General features: G+C 46.9%; 1 protein-coding gene across 1 annotated transcript in view; it reads right to left on the reverse strand.

Annotated features, from left to right (window-relative positions):
• The window catches only part of LAP3 (leucine aminopeptidase 3), a 353,892-nt gene that overhangs the window by 168,281 nt on the left and 164,071 nt on the right, over positions 1-21,540 (reverse strand). Inside the window, exon 5 of the mRNA XM_085642373.1 lies at positions 17,892-18,051. Within this exon, the coding sequence (XP_085498499.1) occupies positions 17,892-18,051 (160 nt within the window). The remainder of the gene's footprint in view (positions 1-17,891; positions 18,052-21,540) is intronic.

A 21,540-nucleotide genomic window follows, 5' to 3' on the forward strand; every position in this document is an offset into this window, starting at 1 on the left:
GTATTGTGTTAATAAATTTATATATTCCATATGTTTGAATTTGACTTTTCCTTGTCGTAGGAGGTGATGAGTGTGCCCTCCTGGCAAGTGATGTGCAAAGTATATCTCGCTCTAGAGAAGTGTTGTGTGTGTTACCTTGGTCTAGAGGAGACTCATGTGATATTGTTTTCTTGCCTTGCCTTTGGGGGAGTGTTGAAAGTTTGCCCACCTTAGGAAGTGCTGTGTATATGTTATATTCCATAAATTTGGAACTGATATTCTCTCCCTGGGAAAGTGACGGTACATACCTTGGTCCAGGGGAGATCTGAGACCTTTCATAACAGTAGTATGGGAAGGAGAGCTGAGAGGGATTGTTACTTGGTGCCATGAAATTGTGAAATTATGGTGTTCTGCAAGTTCGTTTGGTAAAATTATACAGTGAAATACCAGCCAGACACAAATGGCTGCTTACAGATTATGATGCAATTCTGGATTTTGGCAGATGGATGGAAGGAGAACACTGGTGCGCTGTTGTCCAACAGAAGCTAGGAGGAAGCAAAAGAGGTTATGTTAGCTTTTTTCCCCCCTTTTAGAGGTGACCTGAACAGCCTAAGGAATAAGAGCAGGAAGAAATGGCAAATATCAGCTCACCAAATTTGGTGGGAGTGAGACAAGATATGTGTCACTGCAGATTTATTAATTCAATTGTAAATGGGTTTTTTTTAAAAAAAAGTTTATTGGCATGTTTTTTGTTTCATATACAACATGACATGCTTACAGGAACCAGGTGATTATATTTTACTTCTCCAAGACATCCAATTCAAGTCAGCCAAATCTTTACCAACTTAATGACAATGTGCGTCATGCCATATCCAACAATGATCCTCTAACAGCCAGTCCTCCCCCACTGTGTCGCTTGGTAGTGTGCCCACAAAAGTAACATTATACTGGTTTACATGGTCTACTTAGGTGTCACATGGTATTCCCTCTCCAAACTTTGCCCCATAAGTCTAGTGGGGACTGGGTACACTTGGGGCCATCCCTCCATCATCAGAGTCATCTTCCCCGACCTCGGTACGCTCCCCCTTTAATTTGGTTATCATATAGGACCATGCCTGTAGATCTTCCTCAAGCTTTTCATCCGTTCTCACAAATTTCATTCGGACCCGCCCTGCCGTGGCTCATTCATGCATATCACTCATCCAGCTTTCACACTTCGGAAGTCTAGGACACAGCCATGCTATAGGAATCTAACGCTTTGCCAGCACAAGACCCAGCAAAACAAACCTTCTGCTCAGCTTTCTGCCCTTAGGTGAGGGCAACAAGCCTAATAAGACCTGCCTGATCTCCTCAGGCACCATCCACCTTGTGGCTTTCCGCAGGCAAGCAAGAACCTCGCCCCAATAAGCGCGGAGCACATGACACATCCAGACCATATGTAGCGTTCTCTCCACATCTTGGACAGTTGTATTTACGAGTAGGGTATATAATATGTAAAGTCAGAGCTCTGAAGGTATGTCTAATGAACTATATTAAATTGAAGGAGCAATTCTAAATGTTTATTTGTGTGTGTTTAAGTTAGCATAATAGTGCCGCAACTAAGGTTTTAGGGCTTTTCTCATTCTGCATTGACAGCTAAAGACGTGATTTTTTAACGTGCATTGGAAACATTTTTGTTTGCATGTTTTTCTCTCAACAGTGTCTCTCTGGTCATTAAATAGTCAAACTGGGATTTATTTTGTGGTAACGCTTTCTGTGCTGTAACAAGTGTGAGCTTCGAAGGAAGCCATGTCAGAGATGTTCTGTAATATTGCAAATGTTCAAGGCTGATGTTGCCTGCAGCTTTAATAGTGCTCCTATTCATGATTTTATCAGTTTATTGTTTAATAGTGCAATACAATGTCCTTTTGCATGTAGGTAAAATTGGATGCTTGTTTCTTCATTTTAGGAGGGTTGCTAGGGTAAGCTGGTTGACGTAATTACATATGTGTAAGGTTGATTGGTTCTGTCAAGTAAAATATTTTAGTACGACCCGTGGTGTGACTTCATACCATGTGAATAGTGTGCTTTTCTACTTTTCTGAACCTATAAAATGTGCTAATTTAGGGATGTGGTTTTCCTACCAAGTAGAATCCAGGTCAGTTTGCTATTTTAATGTCTGACTATACTTTGATTGAGAGCATTTCCACTATTCTCCTAGGGCAGACCGAATGTTGGTCCTCTTGTTGATTTCATACTTTCTTTTAATCTCTTTTGGTGCAGATTTGAATTGACTAACCAACTGCCCTTTTGTTTTCTGTAATGATTGTAATGATTGTTAATTTCCAGATTGTTAATTTCCAGTAAACCTTCGTGCTTTGGACTATGAATCTTGTCTTGTGTAGGTTTCCTTTGTTTCCTTTATTTGGCTTGGACGCTTGTCCTTGGAGACTCACACACTCCCCGTCCATTCAATCGGCCATTTAATAGTGCAAAGCACCATCAGATTTTAGCAGCATAGGATGGTTTTTCAATTAGGGGCAAATTTGGTGTAAAATGTAATTTAAATTTGTACCTCCAAAATTAACTTTGTTAGGGAATTCTGGAAGTAATTGTCGCAACAGCCTTAATGGGTGCTGTTGGAGATGCATTAGGTTTTTCCAGTAGTTTCCCTGCATGGGTATAAATAGGGCACCTAGAGAAGAGAGATGTCTTGCATGCTTTATGAGGATTGTTATACAGATTGCTATGATGCTGTCTTGCAGCGTGTGGTTTAGAGTGAGAGAATTATTCTGCGGCATCCGCAAATCGCAGTGTCAGTGTTATGTCACTGGAGTTTTGTATAAACAGTGGTGCATTAGCTGAAGTAAAAGTTGACATTTGCACTACATTGTAATGTTTTGTGCAAATTGCTTAAGATGTTTTGAATTGTGCTTTCGGTTATTATTGTGACTTTATGTGCTTTATATGCAAATGTTTTTGAAATCATGTACAAGGCTAGCAGGTAATGGAAATCTACTATCTCAAGATAAATATTAAGGTTTTCTGCTGAAAGCGCTTGTGTCATCACATCAGGTTATAGGTTAAACTCATATGGGTCCTTAATGGGCTAGTTGCGTATGAACTAACAAGGGTGTGTCGTCCACTTCTTTGTGCACAGGAAACCGATGCACTGACTCAAACATGGATTACCGTTGGTCAGAAACCTATCTTAATATGATTAAAAGGACTTAAGGGAAAAACCATTTCCTTTGCAGTCGTAATAATAATAATAATTATTCCTATTTGTAAAGCGCAAACGTATCACCCCCTTAAGGGTTTCAAGGCGCTGGGGACTGTTGGGGAGATTAAGTGAGCTATGGCCCAGAGTCACAAGATGCTGAGCTGAGCTGAGCAGCTGCCGGCACCAGAGATCGAATAGAGAGCCCTGCGCTCCGGAGTCAGCCACTCTGGCTGCTGCGCCACACCTCTCCCTGTGGTGAGTGTGATTCTCCGCCGTGTATCCCAATAGGCAGACAAGGTATTTGTTTTAGTTTATGTACTAGGTTTCTAGTTTTACTTTGACATCGTATTGTAATTGGTTGAATTAGCATTGCATGCATTGTGATCTAGACTGAGATTACCACAGGTGAGATTATGAATAAATCAGTGATATCTGCTAATGATTAGTTCCCACGCCAATGACATGCTGATGGATTATGGGTTATGAATAGGTCTATAGCTCATTGAATGGAATATAAGTACAGCTGACAATAAAAATCTACAGTTTCCCAAGTATGGTACATCTAGAGTTAAAGGATTGAGAATTTGAGGCTTGCCATGTTTAAGATGAAACCGCAGCCTAGAACTGCACAGTTTGAAGTCTTCAAAGAGTGGGACTACGTGGTGAATTAGAGAGTTTATAAGAAAATGCTAAAAAGACAGACTAATAAAGCTCACAGACATTGGATGCATGTGCGATTGCATTCATGGAAAAAGGCATAAAGGCAGGAACTGTTCGAAACTATAGGTGCTTTCCCAGCACATGCTGAAGAATCAGACAAAAAAATTAAAAAAAAGATGATCAAATAAAGGTTAAAAAAATGAAAGAAAAGAATGAGAGTGACTCAAAGAGATAATGATAAGATAGTCTACACTATAGGTTTACGACTGAAGAGAGACCAGGTCCTCATACTGAGGGTCAAGAACAGATGCAGAAAGAAGGGACAGGAGATCAGAGTTTCAGATGAGATGGAGCCCTTTTTTGTCTTCAGGTTGTGGCTTCACACTGTGAAACGAGTAAAATGAAAATTAATACCTTCCATCTTCAAAGAGATTTGAAATTAATGGTAGAAATAGGAGCTGAGAGAGACACATTCTCCTAGTACAATAAAGACGAATTGGCATATTTGGGTGCACAAGCAGGAAAATGTGATCACTGGCCATTTGAAAAACTTCTGTAATTGGTCAGAAGGTTTAAAGTGGATTAAGCACTAAAGAGAATTTGACAATCACGTAAAAAAGGGTTGTCTGTGAGAATTAATGAATTGAAGTCCCAATAATATAACAGAATATTATTGTAAAATTAATAGAGAACTATAAAATGGGAAGATTTGGCAAGTTTTAAAGAAGAATGGGCAGCGCCAAAACTGCTCAATAAGCCTAAAGGGTTGAAAAAGAGGAACAATGTTCAGGGTGCATGATTAGGAATATGATGTGGCAGTTGAGAAGGAGTTGCCATTGAGAGACGTACGTAGAGGAGCAAATGTACATTTACCCTGGTCGAGAAGCGATCACTATATATTTACTAAGAATTTCCTCAAGCTCAGAGAGGAGCTCAAGAAGTGGTATACAGAGGTAGATAGGAATGTAACTATTTCGAAGGCAATTTGGGACAGATTTGGATGCTTTATTTTTGATTGTGGTGCCTCAAGACTTGTGGACTGAGTGCAAGACCATAATCTGGCAAACAGAACAATACCAGAGAGGAGCTCCTCACAATTAACATTCTCCACTTGTTATGGAGAAATAGAATGGAGTTATTGAGTGAATCAGTAGATGCATATGATGAGACTGATGCAGATTTACAGACAGTACTGTTAAGTTGAAGACCCACAAAGGAGAACATTTCTGTATTTGTTTAGACTTTTGTGTTGGGGGATTAGTTTGCATAATCAGCATAATGTGATGTATTGGCAGGCGAAATCTCTGGGTGAGATTTTGGCTCATGTGACTGCTAAATGCTAAGAAGAAAACGCTGACAGAGAAATTGATGATGGCTCAAAGTTGTTTTGGAAAAGTTGGTCACGGTAGTTTTAAGCCTCCTAGTTTTGGTCCTATTGTTGGCCTACAAGATGTTAATGTATGAGGCAATGGTGTGCAGTTTGTGCAAGGTGGTAATGGTCCTCATGGCAGACGGGCTTGCAGCCAGAAGTATATTTTTAGGGGGCATGCCCCTCAGCTATGACTAAACATTAAATCTGTGCAATGTAGGTGTATTCTTTCCTAACTTTTTATAGGGGAAAAGGTACAGAATGCACGGTTTTAAAGAACGCAATTCTGTTTTGTGCTTTTTTCAATTATAATATTGAGGAGGTTGGATGTACCACTAAATATTGAGTCCCAGAATATCGTGGTGCAAAACTTTCGAGGACAGAATATCAAAAAATAAGCACATATAAGGAAGTGTTGATTTACTATTCCTCACGCCACATCTATGCACCTTGAAGATATATATGTATATATCTACATAGAAATATATGTATATATTTATATATCTATATAGATATACATGTATATAGATAGATAGAGAGATAGATAGAGAGATGGATGGATGGATGCATGGATGGATGGATGGATAGATGGATAGAAGTATTGGCATCAGTGCCTTCAACCGGATGGATCAACAGGTCTGTGGGGTGTGTTTGTGCAACGTTATCAGCAATAATAGCAGCGGATTCAACAGACAGTGACTCGGTCAGACTGGAAGCAGCCAAACAGATTTTAAGCGACACTAAAGAGTTGGGCGGCTTCAGCAATGTTGGTGGAGCAGCGATATCCAATACAGGTACTGTGACCTTAAAACAAAAAAGGTTTGCTCTGAAAAAAATAATGAAAAAGGAAATAAGTAAACGGTGGGAGCCGACTTCACTCATGAGATACATTGAGGTTAATAGAGTCCGACGTGGTCTGCGTATATTTATTGTACCAACTTATAAGTCCCCCTACCTTGGGCTATTTGAAGAATGGGCCGCTTTTACAGCAAAGTCATGTAAGGGGATGAAGCAGATCTTGGTGAAATATGCTGAGCTAGATTTGGTGCATATCCGACATGAGATTAAGGATCTCAAAAAGATCTTGAAAATGAAAGTGACCAAACCACGTTCAAGGATTTTTAAACAAAAAGTAGTTGAAAGACTCGCAAAATATGAGCAAGAGGTGAAATTGAAAAAACAGCAGAAATTTCAACAAGACAAAAGGGACTATTTTGAGGGTTGAATCCTGTTTTTCGCAAGGAAGTATGATCTATATAGGAAGAAAATTTGGCAGGAAGACACCCAGAAAAAACAGGACTGTATCTCAATGGAATCTAGCCAGGGTGTTAGCACAGCGAATGAAGAACTGGCCAGTACTTCAAACATCGGAAATACTTGTGAGGGTTTTCACAATGAATACCGCCTTCTGGGTCAGGCTGACATGCCCGAAAAGACAGACCACCCTCCCTCCCCCAACTCAGGGGAAGGGGCAGGGGAAAAGGAAGAGGTGCATGCAAAGGAGAAGGACAAGAAGAAGAGGATGGCAAAATGCCACAATGAGGAAGAACCACCCATTAGAACAAAAAGAATTAAGTCAAAAACTCACGGTCATGAACTTATCCAAATGTACATTAACTGATGTTGAAAGATCTTTATTAGAATTTCGGATTGTCTTTTTGCCCTAGTTTAAATTTCAATTATGTTCAAATGAGAATTGATTTATACTTGTTTATAAGGAAATTAAAATTGTGTAAATTGCATAAATTGTCGAAACAGAACATTGATAAACAGAGAATCAGTACATCAGAATGTGACATCAGGATAAGTGATGTAGAGGGGTTGTTGGCCTTAGAAACATTGTTTAAAGAGGGTGAGTATGATTATTCAAAGGCTGCATTGAACAAAGTCTTTAATACTTTAGGTATAGACATTAATACCCCCAGTGGCTTCAAACCTAAGTCTCTCACGATTCCTTCTATGCCCAATGACAATATCGATGTGTTCCATGACAATATGATCAAGGAATTGATTGCCTAGGTTCAAACGAGACCCTAATAATCTAACTGCAGCCCAGAAAGAAGCCCTTATAGCTTTGAAGTCAGATACCACAATAGCTATCAAACCTTCAGACTAGGGAGGTAACTTTATGGTATTGGATGTGTCAATGTATGAGGATGAGACAATTCAATCAGTCTGATTGCATCATGTGATTCTGCGCAATAGCTCACTTAGGGCCAGATGTATCAAGCCATTTTGCATTCGCAAACGGGCAGATTCGCAGAATCTCCCTGTTTGCGAACGCAAAAATTGCTTTTCCAATGTAGCAAACCTAAGTTTACGATTCGCTTATATGTTACCGGATGGCAAAATGGATTTAGGACGGGGCGTGTTTAGGGCGTCCCTTCCTAGTACCGAATCGCATCGGTATGTATGAATGTTTTGTGACTGCATTCGCAAATGGGAAGGGGTCCCTAAGGGAACACCATTTTTAACCACTGCCTGCTCTTAAAAAATGAAAAGAAAACTTTTCATTTTTCGTTTTGTAAAGCATCTCGTTTTCCTTCAAGAAAAACAGGCTGCTTTACAAAAAAAAGGCGGCTTGATTTGAAAGCAATCACGGACATGGTGGTCTGCTGATCTCAGCACGCCACCATCCCCGTGATTTTTGCGATTCCTACGGAGTTGCAAATTGCGACCTACCTCATTAATATTAATGAGGTAGGTCATTTGTGACCCCCTAGGAATCGCAAAAGGTGTACTATAAACCTTCATATATTGAATTTTGCGATTCCATTATTGGAAATCCTAGTGATTCGCAATTAGGGAATCGAAAAATGCTATCTTGATACATCTGGTCCTTAATCTTCCCGATGGCCCCCAGCGCCTTAAATCCCTCAAGGGACGGATATGTTCACGCTTTACAAATATACATTAAGTTAAAAAAAACAGAAAAAAGGTTACAGGGATGCTATAATAAGGAAACAGAATTTGAAAAACATTAGAAATTCACTGAAAAAAACAAAGGTTACAGGGACGTTATAGTTAGGCTCAGATTTCACTCATACAAAACCAATGAAATTCAGCAGTTATAGTTACCTAAGTTAACTATAACGTACTACCCCGCAATGCACTGCTTATAACCTCACACATTACATCACTTATGACATGGTCAGTGACATCACTCATGACATCTCAAATAACATCACTGATGACATCATCCACAGAACCACTCACACCCCCATACCTCTCGTATGCCAACTCACACACCCGCACAACCACTCACATACCCATTCACTGATCCATACAAGTACTCACACACCCACTCACTCCTCCATAGAGCCACTCACACACCCACTCACTCACTCATACAGCCATTCACACAACCATTCACTCACCCCTACAGTTACTCAGGAGCCCTGATTGGTGGTTTTGCTGTTAGTACCATATATGAAGTTACTGAAATTTGAGGTTTTCTCCATATAAACTCTATCAAACAGCTGAATTGATAGCTGTCAGCTGTGTATGGATTTTAGCTGCACAGAAACCCTACTATTTTCACTGAGACAAAGTATGCTTTTGAAGTGGCTCATATTTTGGGCTTCTCTGGATAGAGCAAGGGCCCCTCACCTCTGTGTAAGCCCCAATCAAAAATAGGTTTTATGTAAAGGTTGAAGCTCTCCAGTTGCCTTCTAAAGTTGCAATTGTTACATGTGCCCCTGATCAAATCATCCAGGATTAGATACATAAAGGTAAAGCTTTTGCTGAACTCCCAAAAATGCTACTCAACCCTCAAATTTGAGAATACTATATATGGGCGCTCCTAGTCATTGAGCCTGGGAGACCCACCTTAAGGGATCTTGCTAAGTAGCAAGAATATGCCCTGCAAACAAACAGAGCATGGTTGAAGCAAGATTGTAAAAGAGACCCCAACAGAGTATGGAGAGGTAAACAGGGAAGATTGTCCTTTTGTACGATGGTGTTGCTCATGTCAGTGGAGAAGGGATGATTTGTGCCGCAGGCACCCACTGGTTTACACCTCACCTCCCCGTAATAGTTCAATAGTAGCGTCAAACCTGCGTCATGTGCTAAAGCCTGTATTGCTGGAAAGGGTGTCAAAACTACTCCTGCCGCCCTCATCCCCACCTTGAGGCTCCTTGGACATGTACAGGTTGATTTCATCCAAATGCCCTGAGGCAGATCTTATGCTTGTGTATGGCGCTGGATTGTACATTTTCAGGATAAAAGAAACCCTACTCTTGTACCAGAGTTGAAGCTATTACTGGTGCTAAGGGACTGCTCTGAGACTTTAACCCTAGGTTTGGAATCTGCCTTTGGATAGGAAGTGACAAAGGAACACATTTCATGTATTTTGTAGTTCACAAACTGTGTAAATCATTAGTGATTAAATAACACTTACTTACGCATACTTCCCCAAGTGCTCATAGAAAGTAGAGAGGCTTTAGGGTAGTCTGAAAAACAAAACATCTACGATTTGCAGGGAAATAGGTTCAAAGTGCTCGGCGGTCTACCTTTGGCACGCTGGCCAATTCAAGTTGTCCCTAATCAAAAGAGTTAATTATAATGGGCTGAGTTACGGTCCTTCTTGCTACCCCTCCAATGTATCCAGCGTTGCTTGATTGCACCTGAGTGATGGGACCCTTCATTGCTGCAAACAACTAATTTGCTGTCTCAGCAGCTTCTGCTGTCAAGTGCAAGTCAACCAATCAATCAATCAGTCAATCAATCAATCAGTTAATTTGTAAAGCGCACTACTTACCCGTAAGGGTTTCAAGGCGCAGGGGGGGGGGGGGGGGGGGAGGATGCTGCTACTGGTCGAAAAGCAAGGTCTTGAGTTGTCTCTTGTAGGTAAGCAGGTCTTTGGTTTGTCGTAGGTAGAGGGGGAGGGTGTTCCAGGTCTTGGCGGCGCAGTGGGAGAAGGACCTGCCTCCGGAGGTGGTTCTACTGATGCGTGGGACCGTGGCCAGGGCTTGGTCAGTGGAGCGGAGTATCCTGTTGGGTACGTAGAAGGAGAGTCGACTGTCGAGATAGGCTGGGCATGTTTTGTGGAGTGCCTTGTGTGCGTGGATCAGGAGCTTGAAGGAGATCCTTCTGTCGACGGGGAGCCAGTGCAGGTTCCTCAGGTGGGGGGTGATGTGGTCGCGGCGAGGGACGTCGATAATCAGGCATGCAGAGGCGTTCTGGATTCTTTGTAGTCTGTTGATGAGCTTGGACGAGGCTCCGGTGTAGAGGGCGTTTCCTCGGACTAGGGCCTGGGTGACTGTTTTCCTCGTGTTTGTCGGGATCCATCTGTAGATCTTGCGGAGCATGCAGAGGGTGTTGAAGCAGGTGGAGGAGACTGCGTTGATTTGTTTGGTCATGGTGAGTTTTGAGTCGAGGATGACTCCCAGGTTGCGTGCGTGGTCAGTAGGGGCCGGGGGGGGGGGGGGGGGGGGGGGGGGTCCCCAGTGATGCGGGCCACCAGGAGTCGTCCCATGCTGAGGGGTTGGACCAGAGGATGAGGATCTCCGTCTTGTCTGAGTTCAGCTTAAGTCGGCTTTCCTTCATCCAGTCGGCGACGGCCTTCATTCCCTGGTGGAGGCTGAATTTGGTGGTGAGAGGGTCCTTGGTGAGGGAGAGGATCAGCTGCGTGTCGTCGGCGTAGGAGATTCTGTTGAGGTCGTGCTGTCGGGCGATGCGTGCTAGTGGTGCCATGTAGACATTGAACAGCGTCGGGTTGAGGGAGGATCCATGTGGGGGGCTGAGGGAGGATCCATGTGGGACGCCGCAGATGATCTTGGAGGCCTCGGACCGGAACGGGGGGAGGCGGACTCTCTGAGTTCTGCCGGAGAGGTAAGAGGTGGCCCAGTCCAAGGCCTTCTCCTGGATCACTGCGTCTTGGAGGCACGTGCGTAGTGTGTGGTGGCAGACGGTGTCGAAGGCGGCGGAGAGAGCCAGGAGGATGAGGGCCGCCGCCTCGCCGTTGTCTAGAAGGATCCTGATGTCGTCTGTGGCGGCGAGGAGGGTGGTCTCGGTGCTGTGGTTGCTGTGGAATCCTGATTGGGAGGGGTCCAGGATGTTGTAGTCTTCGAGGTGACGGGTGAGCTGGATGTTAACTATCTTCTCGATGACCTTTGCGGGGAACGGAAGCAGGGAGATGGGCCGGAAGTTCTTGAGGTCGCTCGGATCTGCCTTGGATTTCTTCAGTAGGGCGTTGATCTCTGCGTGCTTCCAGTTCTCGGGGAAGGTAGCGGTCTCGAAGGAGAGGTTGATGATGTTGCGCAAGTGGGGTGTGATGGAATTGCCGGCTTTGTTGAAGATGTGGTGTGGGAGAGGGTCGGATGGGGATCCGGAGTGGATTGTGCCCATGGTCTTGATTGTGTCCTCGATGCTCACGTTGGCCCAGGTTGTCAGGAAGTCGTGGCCGGTGGGGGTGGTGGGTCCGGTGCGACGATGGATGTCGGTGATTTTTCGGTGAAAGAAGGTGGCGAGGGAGTCGCACAGGGCTTGCGATGGCGGCATGTCGTTGGCGCTGGGCTTGGAGAGTTCCTTCACGATGTTGAAGAGCTCCTTGCTGTTGTGTGCGTTGTTGTCAAGGCAGTCTGTGAAGGAGGTCCTTTTGGCGGTCCTGATGAGGTGGTGGTGGTTGCGGATGGCGTCTTTGTGGGCAGCGCGGCTGTCCGGCGTCGTGTCGCGGTGCCATATGTTCTCCAATTTCCGGCAGGTGCGCTCTGAGGCGAGGAGCTCCGGGGTGAACCAGCTGGCTCTTTTGCTGGTGTCTCTGTTGGTGGGTTTTTTCAGCGGGACTACGGTGTTGGCGCAGTCGTTCAACCAGCATTTGAGGGTGAGTGCCCCATCATCGGGGTTGGTCGGAGGGTTGAGTGCGAGGCTTGTCTGTAGTTCTTCCGTGACTTTGCCCCAGCAGCGGCGGGGGATCTGTAGGGTGCGGTGGAGTGTGAGGGGTTTTCGGAAGGATAAGTGGATGCAGTGGTGGTCTGTCCAGGTGAGTTCGGAGGCATAGCTGAAGGTGACGTGGGGGCTTGAGGAGAAGATGGCATCAAGTGTGTGGCCGGCGATGTGGGTCGGCGTCGTGACGAGCTGTTTTAGTCCGAGGTTGGCGAGGTTGTCGATCAGGGCGGAGGAGTTGTTGTCGTTGTTGTTCTCCAGATGATAGTTCAGGTCTCCGAGGGGGATGTAGTCGGTGGAAGTCAGCGCGTGCGTGCTGATAAGGTCGGCGATGGAGTCGCAGAATTGAGGCCGGGGTCCTGGAGGTCTATAGACGAGGGTGCCTCTTAGGGTGGTCTTGGGGTCCGTGTGGATCTGGAAGTGCATGTGTTCGGCGGTGCTGAGGGTGTCGCTGGTGTTTGTTGAGACCTTGATGGTGTTTTTGTGGTCGATGGCGATTCCTCCTCTGGCCCCATTGGTGCGGTCTCTGCGGGTGATCTTGTACCCGTCGGGGATGGCAATGGCGATGTCTGGCGAGGAGGCTTCGTTCATCCAGGTCTCGATCAGGAAGGCGACATCCGGGGATGCGGTGTCGAGTAGGTCCCAGAGCTCGACGGCCTGTTTGCGTGCGTCCCTGGTTGGGTTCCATCGTGGCGGGTATCTCGGCGCCGTCGAGGCAGGAGAAGCAGCAGTTTAGGCAGGTGAAGGGACCGTGGGTGCATTTCGGGGCGGCCTTGCAGCAGGTGTGGGTCCTTCCTAGGTTGAGAGCGACGAGGGTGTTGGCGTCATAGCGGAGGCGGTCTTCGTGGCTGGTGCGGGGGGCAGGGGTTCTGGCGCGGTCCAGGCACGGACGGGCGCAGACGGGCTTGCCTTAGGCGCGCGGCGCAGCGGCCGCCATATATGGGGAGGGAGGAGCAGCTGGGAGGTGTGTTGCAGGGGCAGCGAATGGGCGCAGAGGAGGTGAGCCACAGGGGAATCAGCGGCGGGGACGGGGGCAGGGAAGCGGAGCGACCGCGGAAAGGAGACAGGCATGGGGCAAGGATCAAGAGGGCACAGAAGTCAATAAAAGGGGCACAGAATCAAGAGGGGGCAACAGTAAACAGAAAACGGGGCACAGAATCAAAAAGGGGGCAACAGTAAACAGAAAACGGGGCACAGAATCAAAAAGGGGGCAACAGCAGACAGAAAACGGGGCACAGAATCAAAATAGGGGACAACAGTATCCAGAAAACGGGGCACAAAATCAAGAAAGGGGGCACTGAATAAAACGGCGAGCAGGGGGTAGGGGGGCACAGAGGAGGAGCGGACAGACAGAGATATGGCACAGCAGAGCGGATACGAACCTAAGGCCACCACTGGCCACCAGAGATGAGGCGCAGGTGGAAGCCTGCGGGTGGTGGAGGGCCTCGACTTCGGTGGCGGTCAGTGGTCCTCAGCGGGGGTGCTCGCGGAGCTGCAGCAGGGGGGGGAGCGACCTACCAGGAAGGTCAAGGGTCGCTCTCCTCACAGCGCAGCGCCCGCCATATATGGGGAGGTGGGGAGGGAGGAGCAGCTGGGAGGCGGGAGGTGTGTTGCAGGGGCAGCGAATGGGCGCGGAGGGGGCGGGCCGCAGGGGAAGCAGCGGCGGGGGCAGGGAAGCAGAGCGACCGCAGGAAGGAGACAGGCAAGGGGCAAGAAACAAGAGGGCACAGAAGTCAGCAAGAGGGGCAAAGAATCAAGAGGGGGCAACATTAAACAGAAAACGGAGCACAGAATCAAAAAGGGGGCAACAGTAAACAGAAAACGGGGCACAGAATCAAAAAGGGGGCAACAGCAGACAGAACACGGGGCACAGAATCAAAAGAGGGGGCAACAGTAACCAGAAAACGGGGCACAAAATCAAGAAAGAGGGCACTGAATAAAAAGGCGAGCGGGGGGTAGGAGGGCACAGAGGAGGAGCGGACAGACAGAGATATGGCACAGCAGAGCAGATACGAACCTAAGGCCACCACTGGCCACCAGGGATGAGGCGCAGGTGGAAGCCTGCGGGTGGTGGAGGGCCTCGACTTCGGCGGCGGTCAGTGGTCCTCAGCAGGGGTGCTCGTGGAGCTGCAGCAGGGGGGGAGCGACCTACCGGGAAGGTCAAGGGTCGCTCTCCTCACCGCGCAGCGTCCGCCATTTATGGGGAGGTGGGGAGGGAGGAGCAGCTGGGAGGCGGGAGGTGTGTTGCAGGGGCAGCGAATGGGCGCGGAGGGGGCGGGGCTGCAGGGGAAGCAGCGGCGGGGACGGGGCAGCAGAGCGGAGCGACCGCGGGAAGGAGACAGGCAAGGGGCAAGGATCAAGAGGGCACAGAAGTCAGCAAAAGGGGCACAGTATCAAGAGGGGGCAACATTAAACAGAAAACGGGGCACAGAATCAAAAAGGGGGCAACAGCAGACAGAAAACAGGGACACAAAATCAAGAAAAGGGGCACAGAATAAAACGGCAAGCGGGGGCCAGGGGGGCACAGAGGAGGAGCGGACAGACAGAGATATGGCACAGCAGAGCGGATACGAACCTAAGGCCACCACTGGCCACCAGGGATGAGGCGCAGGTGGAAGCCTGCGGGTGGTGGAGGGCCTTGACTTCGGCAGCGGTCAGTGGTCTTCAGCGGGGGTGCTGGCGGAGCTGCAGAGGGGGGGGAGCAACCTACCAGGAAGGTCAAGGGTCGCTCTCCTCACCGCGCAGCGGCCGCCATATATGGGGAGGTGGGGAGGGAGGAGCAGCTGGGGGGCGGGCGGTGTGTTGCAGGGGCAGCGAATGGGCGCGGAGGGAGTGGGGCCGCAGGATAAGCAGCGGCGGGGACGGGGCAGGGAAGCGGAGCGGAGCGACCGCGGGAAGGAGACAGACAAGGGGCAAGAGGGCACAGAAGTCAGCAAAAGGGGCACAGTATCAAGAGGGGGCAACATTAAACAGAAAACGGGGCACAGAATCAAAAGAGGGGGCAACAGTAACCAGAAAACGGGGCAGTAACCAGAAAACGGGGCACAAAATCAAGAAAGGGGGCACAGAATAAAACGGCGAGCGGGGGGCACAGAGGAGGAGCGGACAGACCGAGATATAGCACAGCAGAGCAGATACGAACCTAAGGCCACCACTGATGAAGCACAGGCGGAAGCCTGCGGGTGGTGGAGGGCCTCGACTTCGGCGGCGGTCAGTGGTCCTCAGTGGGGGTGCTGGCGGAGCTGCAGCGGGGGAGGGAGCGACCTACCAGGAAGGTTAAGGGTCACTCTCCTCACCGCGCAGCAGCCGCCATATATGGGGAGGTGGGGAGGGAGGAGCAGCTGGGAGGCGGGAGGTGTGTTGCAGGGGCAGCGAATGGGCGCAGAGTGGGCGGGCCGCAGGGGAAGCAGCGGCGGTGACGGGGGCAGGCAAGGGCAAGGATCAAGAGAGCACAGAAGTCAGCAAAAGGGGCACAGAATCAAGAGGGGGCAACAGAAAACGGGGCACAGAATCAAAAAGGGGGCAACAGTAAACAGAAAACGGGGCACAGAATCAAAAAGGGGGCAACAGCAGACAGAAAACGGGGCACAGAATCAAAAGAGGGGGCAACAGTAACCAGAAAACGGGGCACAAAATCAAGAAAGGGGGCACAGAATAAAACGGCGAGCAGGGGACAGGGGGGCACAGAGGAGGAGCAGACAGACAGAGATATGGCACAGCAGAGCGGATACGAACCTAAGGCCACCACTGCCCACCAGGGATGAGGTGCAGGTGGAAGCCTGCGGGTGGTGGAGGGCCTCGACTTCAGCGGCGGTCAGTGGTCCTCAGCGGGGGTGCTGGCGGAGCTGCAGCGGGGGGGGAACGACCTACCAGGAAGGTCAAGGGTCAACCCTATTGAAACTTGCCACGGTCTGCATCATGAAGACTGTGTCCATGCTTAAGCCCATCAGCGAAAGTCGCACTCTATCCCCATTGGTGTGACCAATACCATATTCAACTTTGAATGCCAATAAAACCAGGTTCAAGAGTGATATCTCTACAATGGTTAAGGCCATTAGGATGGGGGCTATTGCCCCAAAATCAAGAAGGGTAGCCCAAAACATTGCAACAAGCTTGGAAGTAGTAGGGCGGTTGCTTTTTCCTTAAAAAGGTCCCACAGGGCATCATGGCAGTAGCTCTTGGGTGAAAAATGACTGCAAAGGATCCAATCTTCCAGGGCAGTGTCCAAGCAAAGCAACCAATACACTTTGATGGTTGAAGGTGGCACTCAGAAAGGCTGAATTTTGTGTTGTCTAGAAATGACATCTGGTTTGCTAATATTGTGTGGCTCAATAGTCTCTTGCTAGCGATGAGAGCAGATTTAGTGAGGGTTGAGAGGTAGGATGGGACCACATCACCCCCCACCTGAGGAACCTGCACTGGCTCCCTGTCGATAAAAAAAATCTCCTTCAAGCTCCTGATCCACGCACACAAGGCACTCCACAAAACCAGCCCAGCTTATCTCAACAGTCGTCTCTCCTTCTACGTGCCCAACAGGAAACTCCACTCCGCAGACCTCTCCCTGGCTACTGTCCCACGCATCTGTAGAACCACAGCCGGAGGCAAATCCTTCTCCCACCGCGCCGCCTAGACCTGGAACACCCTCCCCCTCATCCTACGACAAACCGAAGACCTTCTAGCCTTCAGGAGACAACTCAAGACCTGGCTGTTCGACCAGTAGCATCAGCACCCCCCCCCTCTCCCCTCCCTCAGCGCCTTGAAACCCTTGCGGGTATGTAGTGCGCTTTACAAATTATTGATTGATTGATTGGTTGTGGAGACATATAAAAGCAGGTTTTTGCAAGGCTCATAGGTCAGAGAAGAGCAGAGCTAAGACTGAACAAAATGAGAACTATCAAAGCAATGCAGCGCTGCTGTCCTAGCTGAAACAATAGAAACATGTTAAGTCTCCGTTTACCACATTGCTGCTTTTTTACCCTGAAATGTCAGTCCGTACTAATAATGAAAGTGTAAATTGTCAGGTGAAAAATTCAGGAAAATCCTCCATTTGCATTTTTTCATGTTTGATGTGACACCCTAAGTGGCCAAGGGTATGCCCAGACGTAGATCCTTAGCTCACACTTCCACTGGAACCAAGCAACCCCGACTGAAGAGGCTGAATCAGGCCGAAACTAGCCGCGGGCTCCAGGTAGGTGTCTGTCTCTCTCTCTACCACAACAGAAACCATGAAACCCAACATGTGACCTGCGGAGTAAATTATAATCGGCAACTAATAACAATGATATTTTGCGCACTTTTCTTTCACACTTCCTCATACATCACACTGCTGGGCGCTGTTCCCAAGGATAAGATAACAGCACCTTTGGCTACTCATGTACGATGCCAAAACACTTCCCACAAAGGAAGACAACCAATACAACACTGTGCCAACCACACACTTCCTCGTGGTGGAGCGTGCTCCCTGTCCGAAAATGTGCTTTGGAGCCCCACAATGAATATGAAGCGCTATATAAATGCTGCAATACTATACAACAGTTTTTAATGAAACTAAAACCCACCAATCGAGTCTCACAGTACATTCCAACAGGGCGTTGGCGTCCTCGATTAGCTTGATTGGTTTACACTGAGAAGCACAGGCCCTGGCCTCATTTGCTTGCGAGACCTCAAAGATCTCTAAGTGTAAAGCAGTATCTACAGTTCTAAATGCTGGAACCGATTTCATTTTAGTTCACAATCTGTTGTTTTGCTTCATATACTGCCACAGTGTTTAATAAGCCAATGATTGATCTGGTGTACCTTCCGTAAATCTGTGCAGCAACAGCGGTTTTCTTTTTCTTCTTCAGCTCGTTGTACTCGAACAGTCCAAGGACAGCGCCCTCTGCCGCCGCCTGGGCGTCCTCGCAGGGGTCCACTTCCACACGGGGGATCTCCAGATCCTGAACCTGCCGGCAGCCAGCTGCAAACACCGGAAGAACAAGAGGAAATCAAACAGAGGGCCTTGAGATAAACAAGGGCAGAGAGGCAGCTATTGGAGAGAGGGCCTCCAGTGGCTGACTGCCATTATTACTGATGCAGAGGTATTATAGCCTTATAGCCCGCCGTAGCGGGCTATATCGGCTATTAAAGGCCCGCTGCAGCGTTAAAGGCCCGAGCCGAAGGCGAGGGACTTTAACAAAGCAGAGGGACTTTAAAAGCCAGTATAGCCCAGCTACGAAGGGCTATAAGGCTATTAAAACATTCTGCCACTAGAGGGCAGAATGTTCTAACAAATAAAACGAAGCCTTCAGGGAGCGCGAGGGGATTGAAATCCCCTCAGGCTCCCTGAAGCCTTTGTTCACAGCCAGAGCTGTGAACAAAGAAGCATTGGAATGTTGGCGCTCCAGGCTTATACCAGCCATTATAAGCCCGGAGCACTCCATTGTTTTCAATGGAGCTTCCAACATTCCAATGTTCTAATATGTTTTAAGCCTTTGTGGCTGTTAGTTTAATCACATCACAGGGCTCTGTCTGCCAACGTTATTCAGAAGGCGGGGCGGAGGTGTGTTCAGCCTGTGCTCTGCAGATCAAGGTACATCTGAATCATATACGCACAGATTCTATACAAGGAGTAATTGTACTACGAGAACAAATGGTGTGCATATCTAACAGTGTAGTCAAACGTGGGTTTTATGAATCTGGGATTGATGGGAGTGAATCAGGAGGCTACTGGGACCTCGGTTTCAGTTTAGATACCCTCTAAAACCCAAACTGTACCAATCTTAGATTGAAATACTAGGGAAAAATGAAGCAAAAGCCACATTATATTTATCCATATAAAGTACTTCAAAACATATTTTCTGAAAATGTTCTTGAATCACATTCAGTGAAAAATATGGCAGGCTTTATGAATTATTGTTTGGTATTCCAAAAGGATTTCACTCATAACCAGCTTACAAAGTTATATGAAATAGTTCTATCAGCAAATGATTTGATTATAAATAAATACAATACAGAAAAGTTGTAGTACTGGAAGAGCTAGATCTTGGAGCGACACCGTGGAGGGAAGTAAGAAAAAGAATTCATTGCCTATAAGCCAACATGTGGTAAAAGTAAAGATGAAGTTGTATTGATTTTAATAGGAGCATGAGAATTTAAACCACTGAGCTAAGAAAGGGACAAAATAAATACTGTGAAACCCAAAGGTAACACCAAGATCTGTAGTAGTGGTTGCTAGGCCTAGTATGACAGATTAGAAGAACCCCTTCTCCCATTAGATGGAACAAGGAAGGACATCACAGCTAGCTGTCGGAGAATGGTCACTAGCAATGGACAGGAGCAAAACCCAAACATGATGGCTGCTTAGAGTTCTTAGACAGCACAAACTACCTCAAACAACACCAGCAGAGAACATCTCTGTGTCCATGAAACATTTAGGTTCTCTATTCTTTTTATGTGGTAAGCAGTTCTTCCACTTTGCTCTTAATGTATGTTTCCAAGATCCAAGCACAGCTAATGGAAGTCAGACAGTTCATTACTACAACGTAAAAACTTCATAAAACGCATACAGTTGTGGAAGGTTTACTAAGGCTGCGTCCCAGGTGACAACAAAAGCAAAGTTGACGATGACTACTATGATTGCAGTGATAGGTTTTACATTCTACATGGCTCCTGTGCCAGTCCACTGTCCTCCGCCTTTAATAGATGTCCCATCTGACATTACAATCTGTCAGATGAGGTTTTTCATGGAACTGCTTGCAATACTTACATTGGACCTGTATCAATTATTCCACATTTGCATGATATCAGACTGACATATTTCAGAGTCTCATCATATGTGAAGGGAAATTGGTTCCTGTAATTGTAACAGGATAATTCTAAAGTACAATTAATTCCTCACAAGGAGTTTGAACAGAAAATTGGCTTATCATAAACGATAAACCAGGTATATTTTATATTGTATCATAATTTAAAAATCATAGGACCATATAAATAATGCGTGGAACAAATCGTACAGCTAGGTGCTCGAGACGCACATGGGACCCACACAGTGTATAGAGCGAGAAACAACAAAAATTAGAGAAGAGAGCTCGCTCACCTTCCCTTTTCTAATGCAACAAACAATGAAAAAACTAGCTTGCCCCCACAATATATTACCTCATGAGATGTCCTTCACTTATTGGAGTAGGAAAAACCTTTCTGTGTTTTAAAAGAAGCCTCACCCACTAACACTGCTTAGTGGCATGTTTCATCAAAGGTTCCCACCCGAGACACCTAGTGCATTCGGGTGTGGTACAACACCTGATTACAGCGGAGCGGGTTTTGTTTGTGGATCCCAAATGAAAACAAGGGTGATTTTAAAATTGCCTCCAGGCTACCAACCATGCAAGGTGTATTTTATAATGGTGACCTTGACCCGCTTCACCATTCAAATCATGATCATATTGCCTGCTAGATAAATGTACTTGTGACTGTCTTGTTTAGTAGTAAAAAAGAGCAATATTAGGTGTTTAGTGGGGTACCTAGAGCTTTTGGTCCTAGTGCAACTACACCCGCTTCACTATTCAAATCATGGCCATATTGCCTGATAGATAAATGCACTCGTGACTGTCTTGTTTAGTAGTAACATTTTGCAATAATCTGTGTGGAGTTCCTAGAGCTTTTGGCCCCAGTGCCACTGCACCTGCTGCACCATTCAAATCTAGTCCCTTTTAACTACAAGGTAACTGCAATTGTGACTGCCTGTTTAGTAGTAAAATATAGCAATATTTTGTGTTTGGTGGAGTTATGACAACATTTGGCCCTGGTGCCACTGCAGCAGCTGCACCATTTAAATCAAGCCCCTGTCAACTGCAAGGTAACTGTGACTGCCTCTTTAGTAGTAAAATATAGCAATATTAAGTGTTTAGAGCAGTTCTGACACGTTTTTGGCCCGGTGTCACTACACCTGTTGCACCATGGAAATCGTGACCCTAGTGCCTGAAAGATAACTGCACTTGTGGCTGCCTGTTTTGTTGTAAAATATAGCAATAATCGGTGTTTAGTGGGGTGCCTGGAGCTTTTGGCCCCTGTGCCACTGCACCTGCTGCTCTACTGAAATCATAACCCTAGCACTTGCTAGATAAATGCACTTTTAGTTTAGTAGTAAAATATAGCAATATTAGGTGCTTAGAGAATGTCTGATAACTTTTTGGCCTGGTGCCACTTCACCTGCTGAACCATTCTGTCAAGAATTCCTGTCATACGAGGGGAGGAAAACGGTAACCGGCGAAAACGGACTACATCTCCCAGGATGCTTAGCGGTTGAGAGGTTATGTAAACAGGAGAGCTGTTACATAACTCAAGGGAAACACGCCCTTATGTAAACAGGAGAGCTGTTACATAACTCAAGGAAAACACGCCCTTATGTAAACAGGAGAGCTGTTACATAACTCAAGGGAAACACGCCCTTATGTAAACAGGAGAGCTG

Source organism: Triturus cristatus, chromosome 2_2 (assembly GCF_964204655.1).
Source record: "Triturus cristatus chromosome 2_2, aTriCri1.1, whole genome shotgun sequence".
Taxonomy (NCBI): Eukaryota; Metazoa; Chordata; class Amphibia; order Caudata; family Salamandridae; genus Triturus; species Triturus cristatus.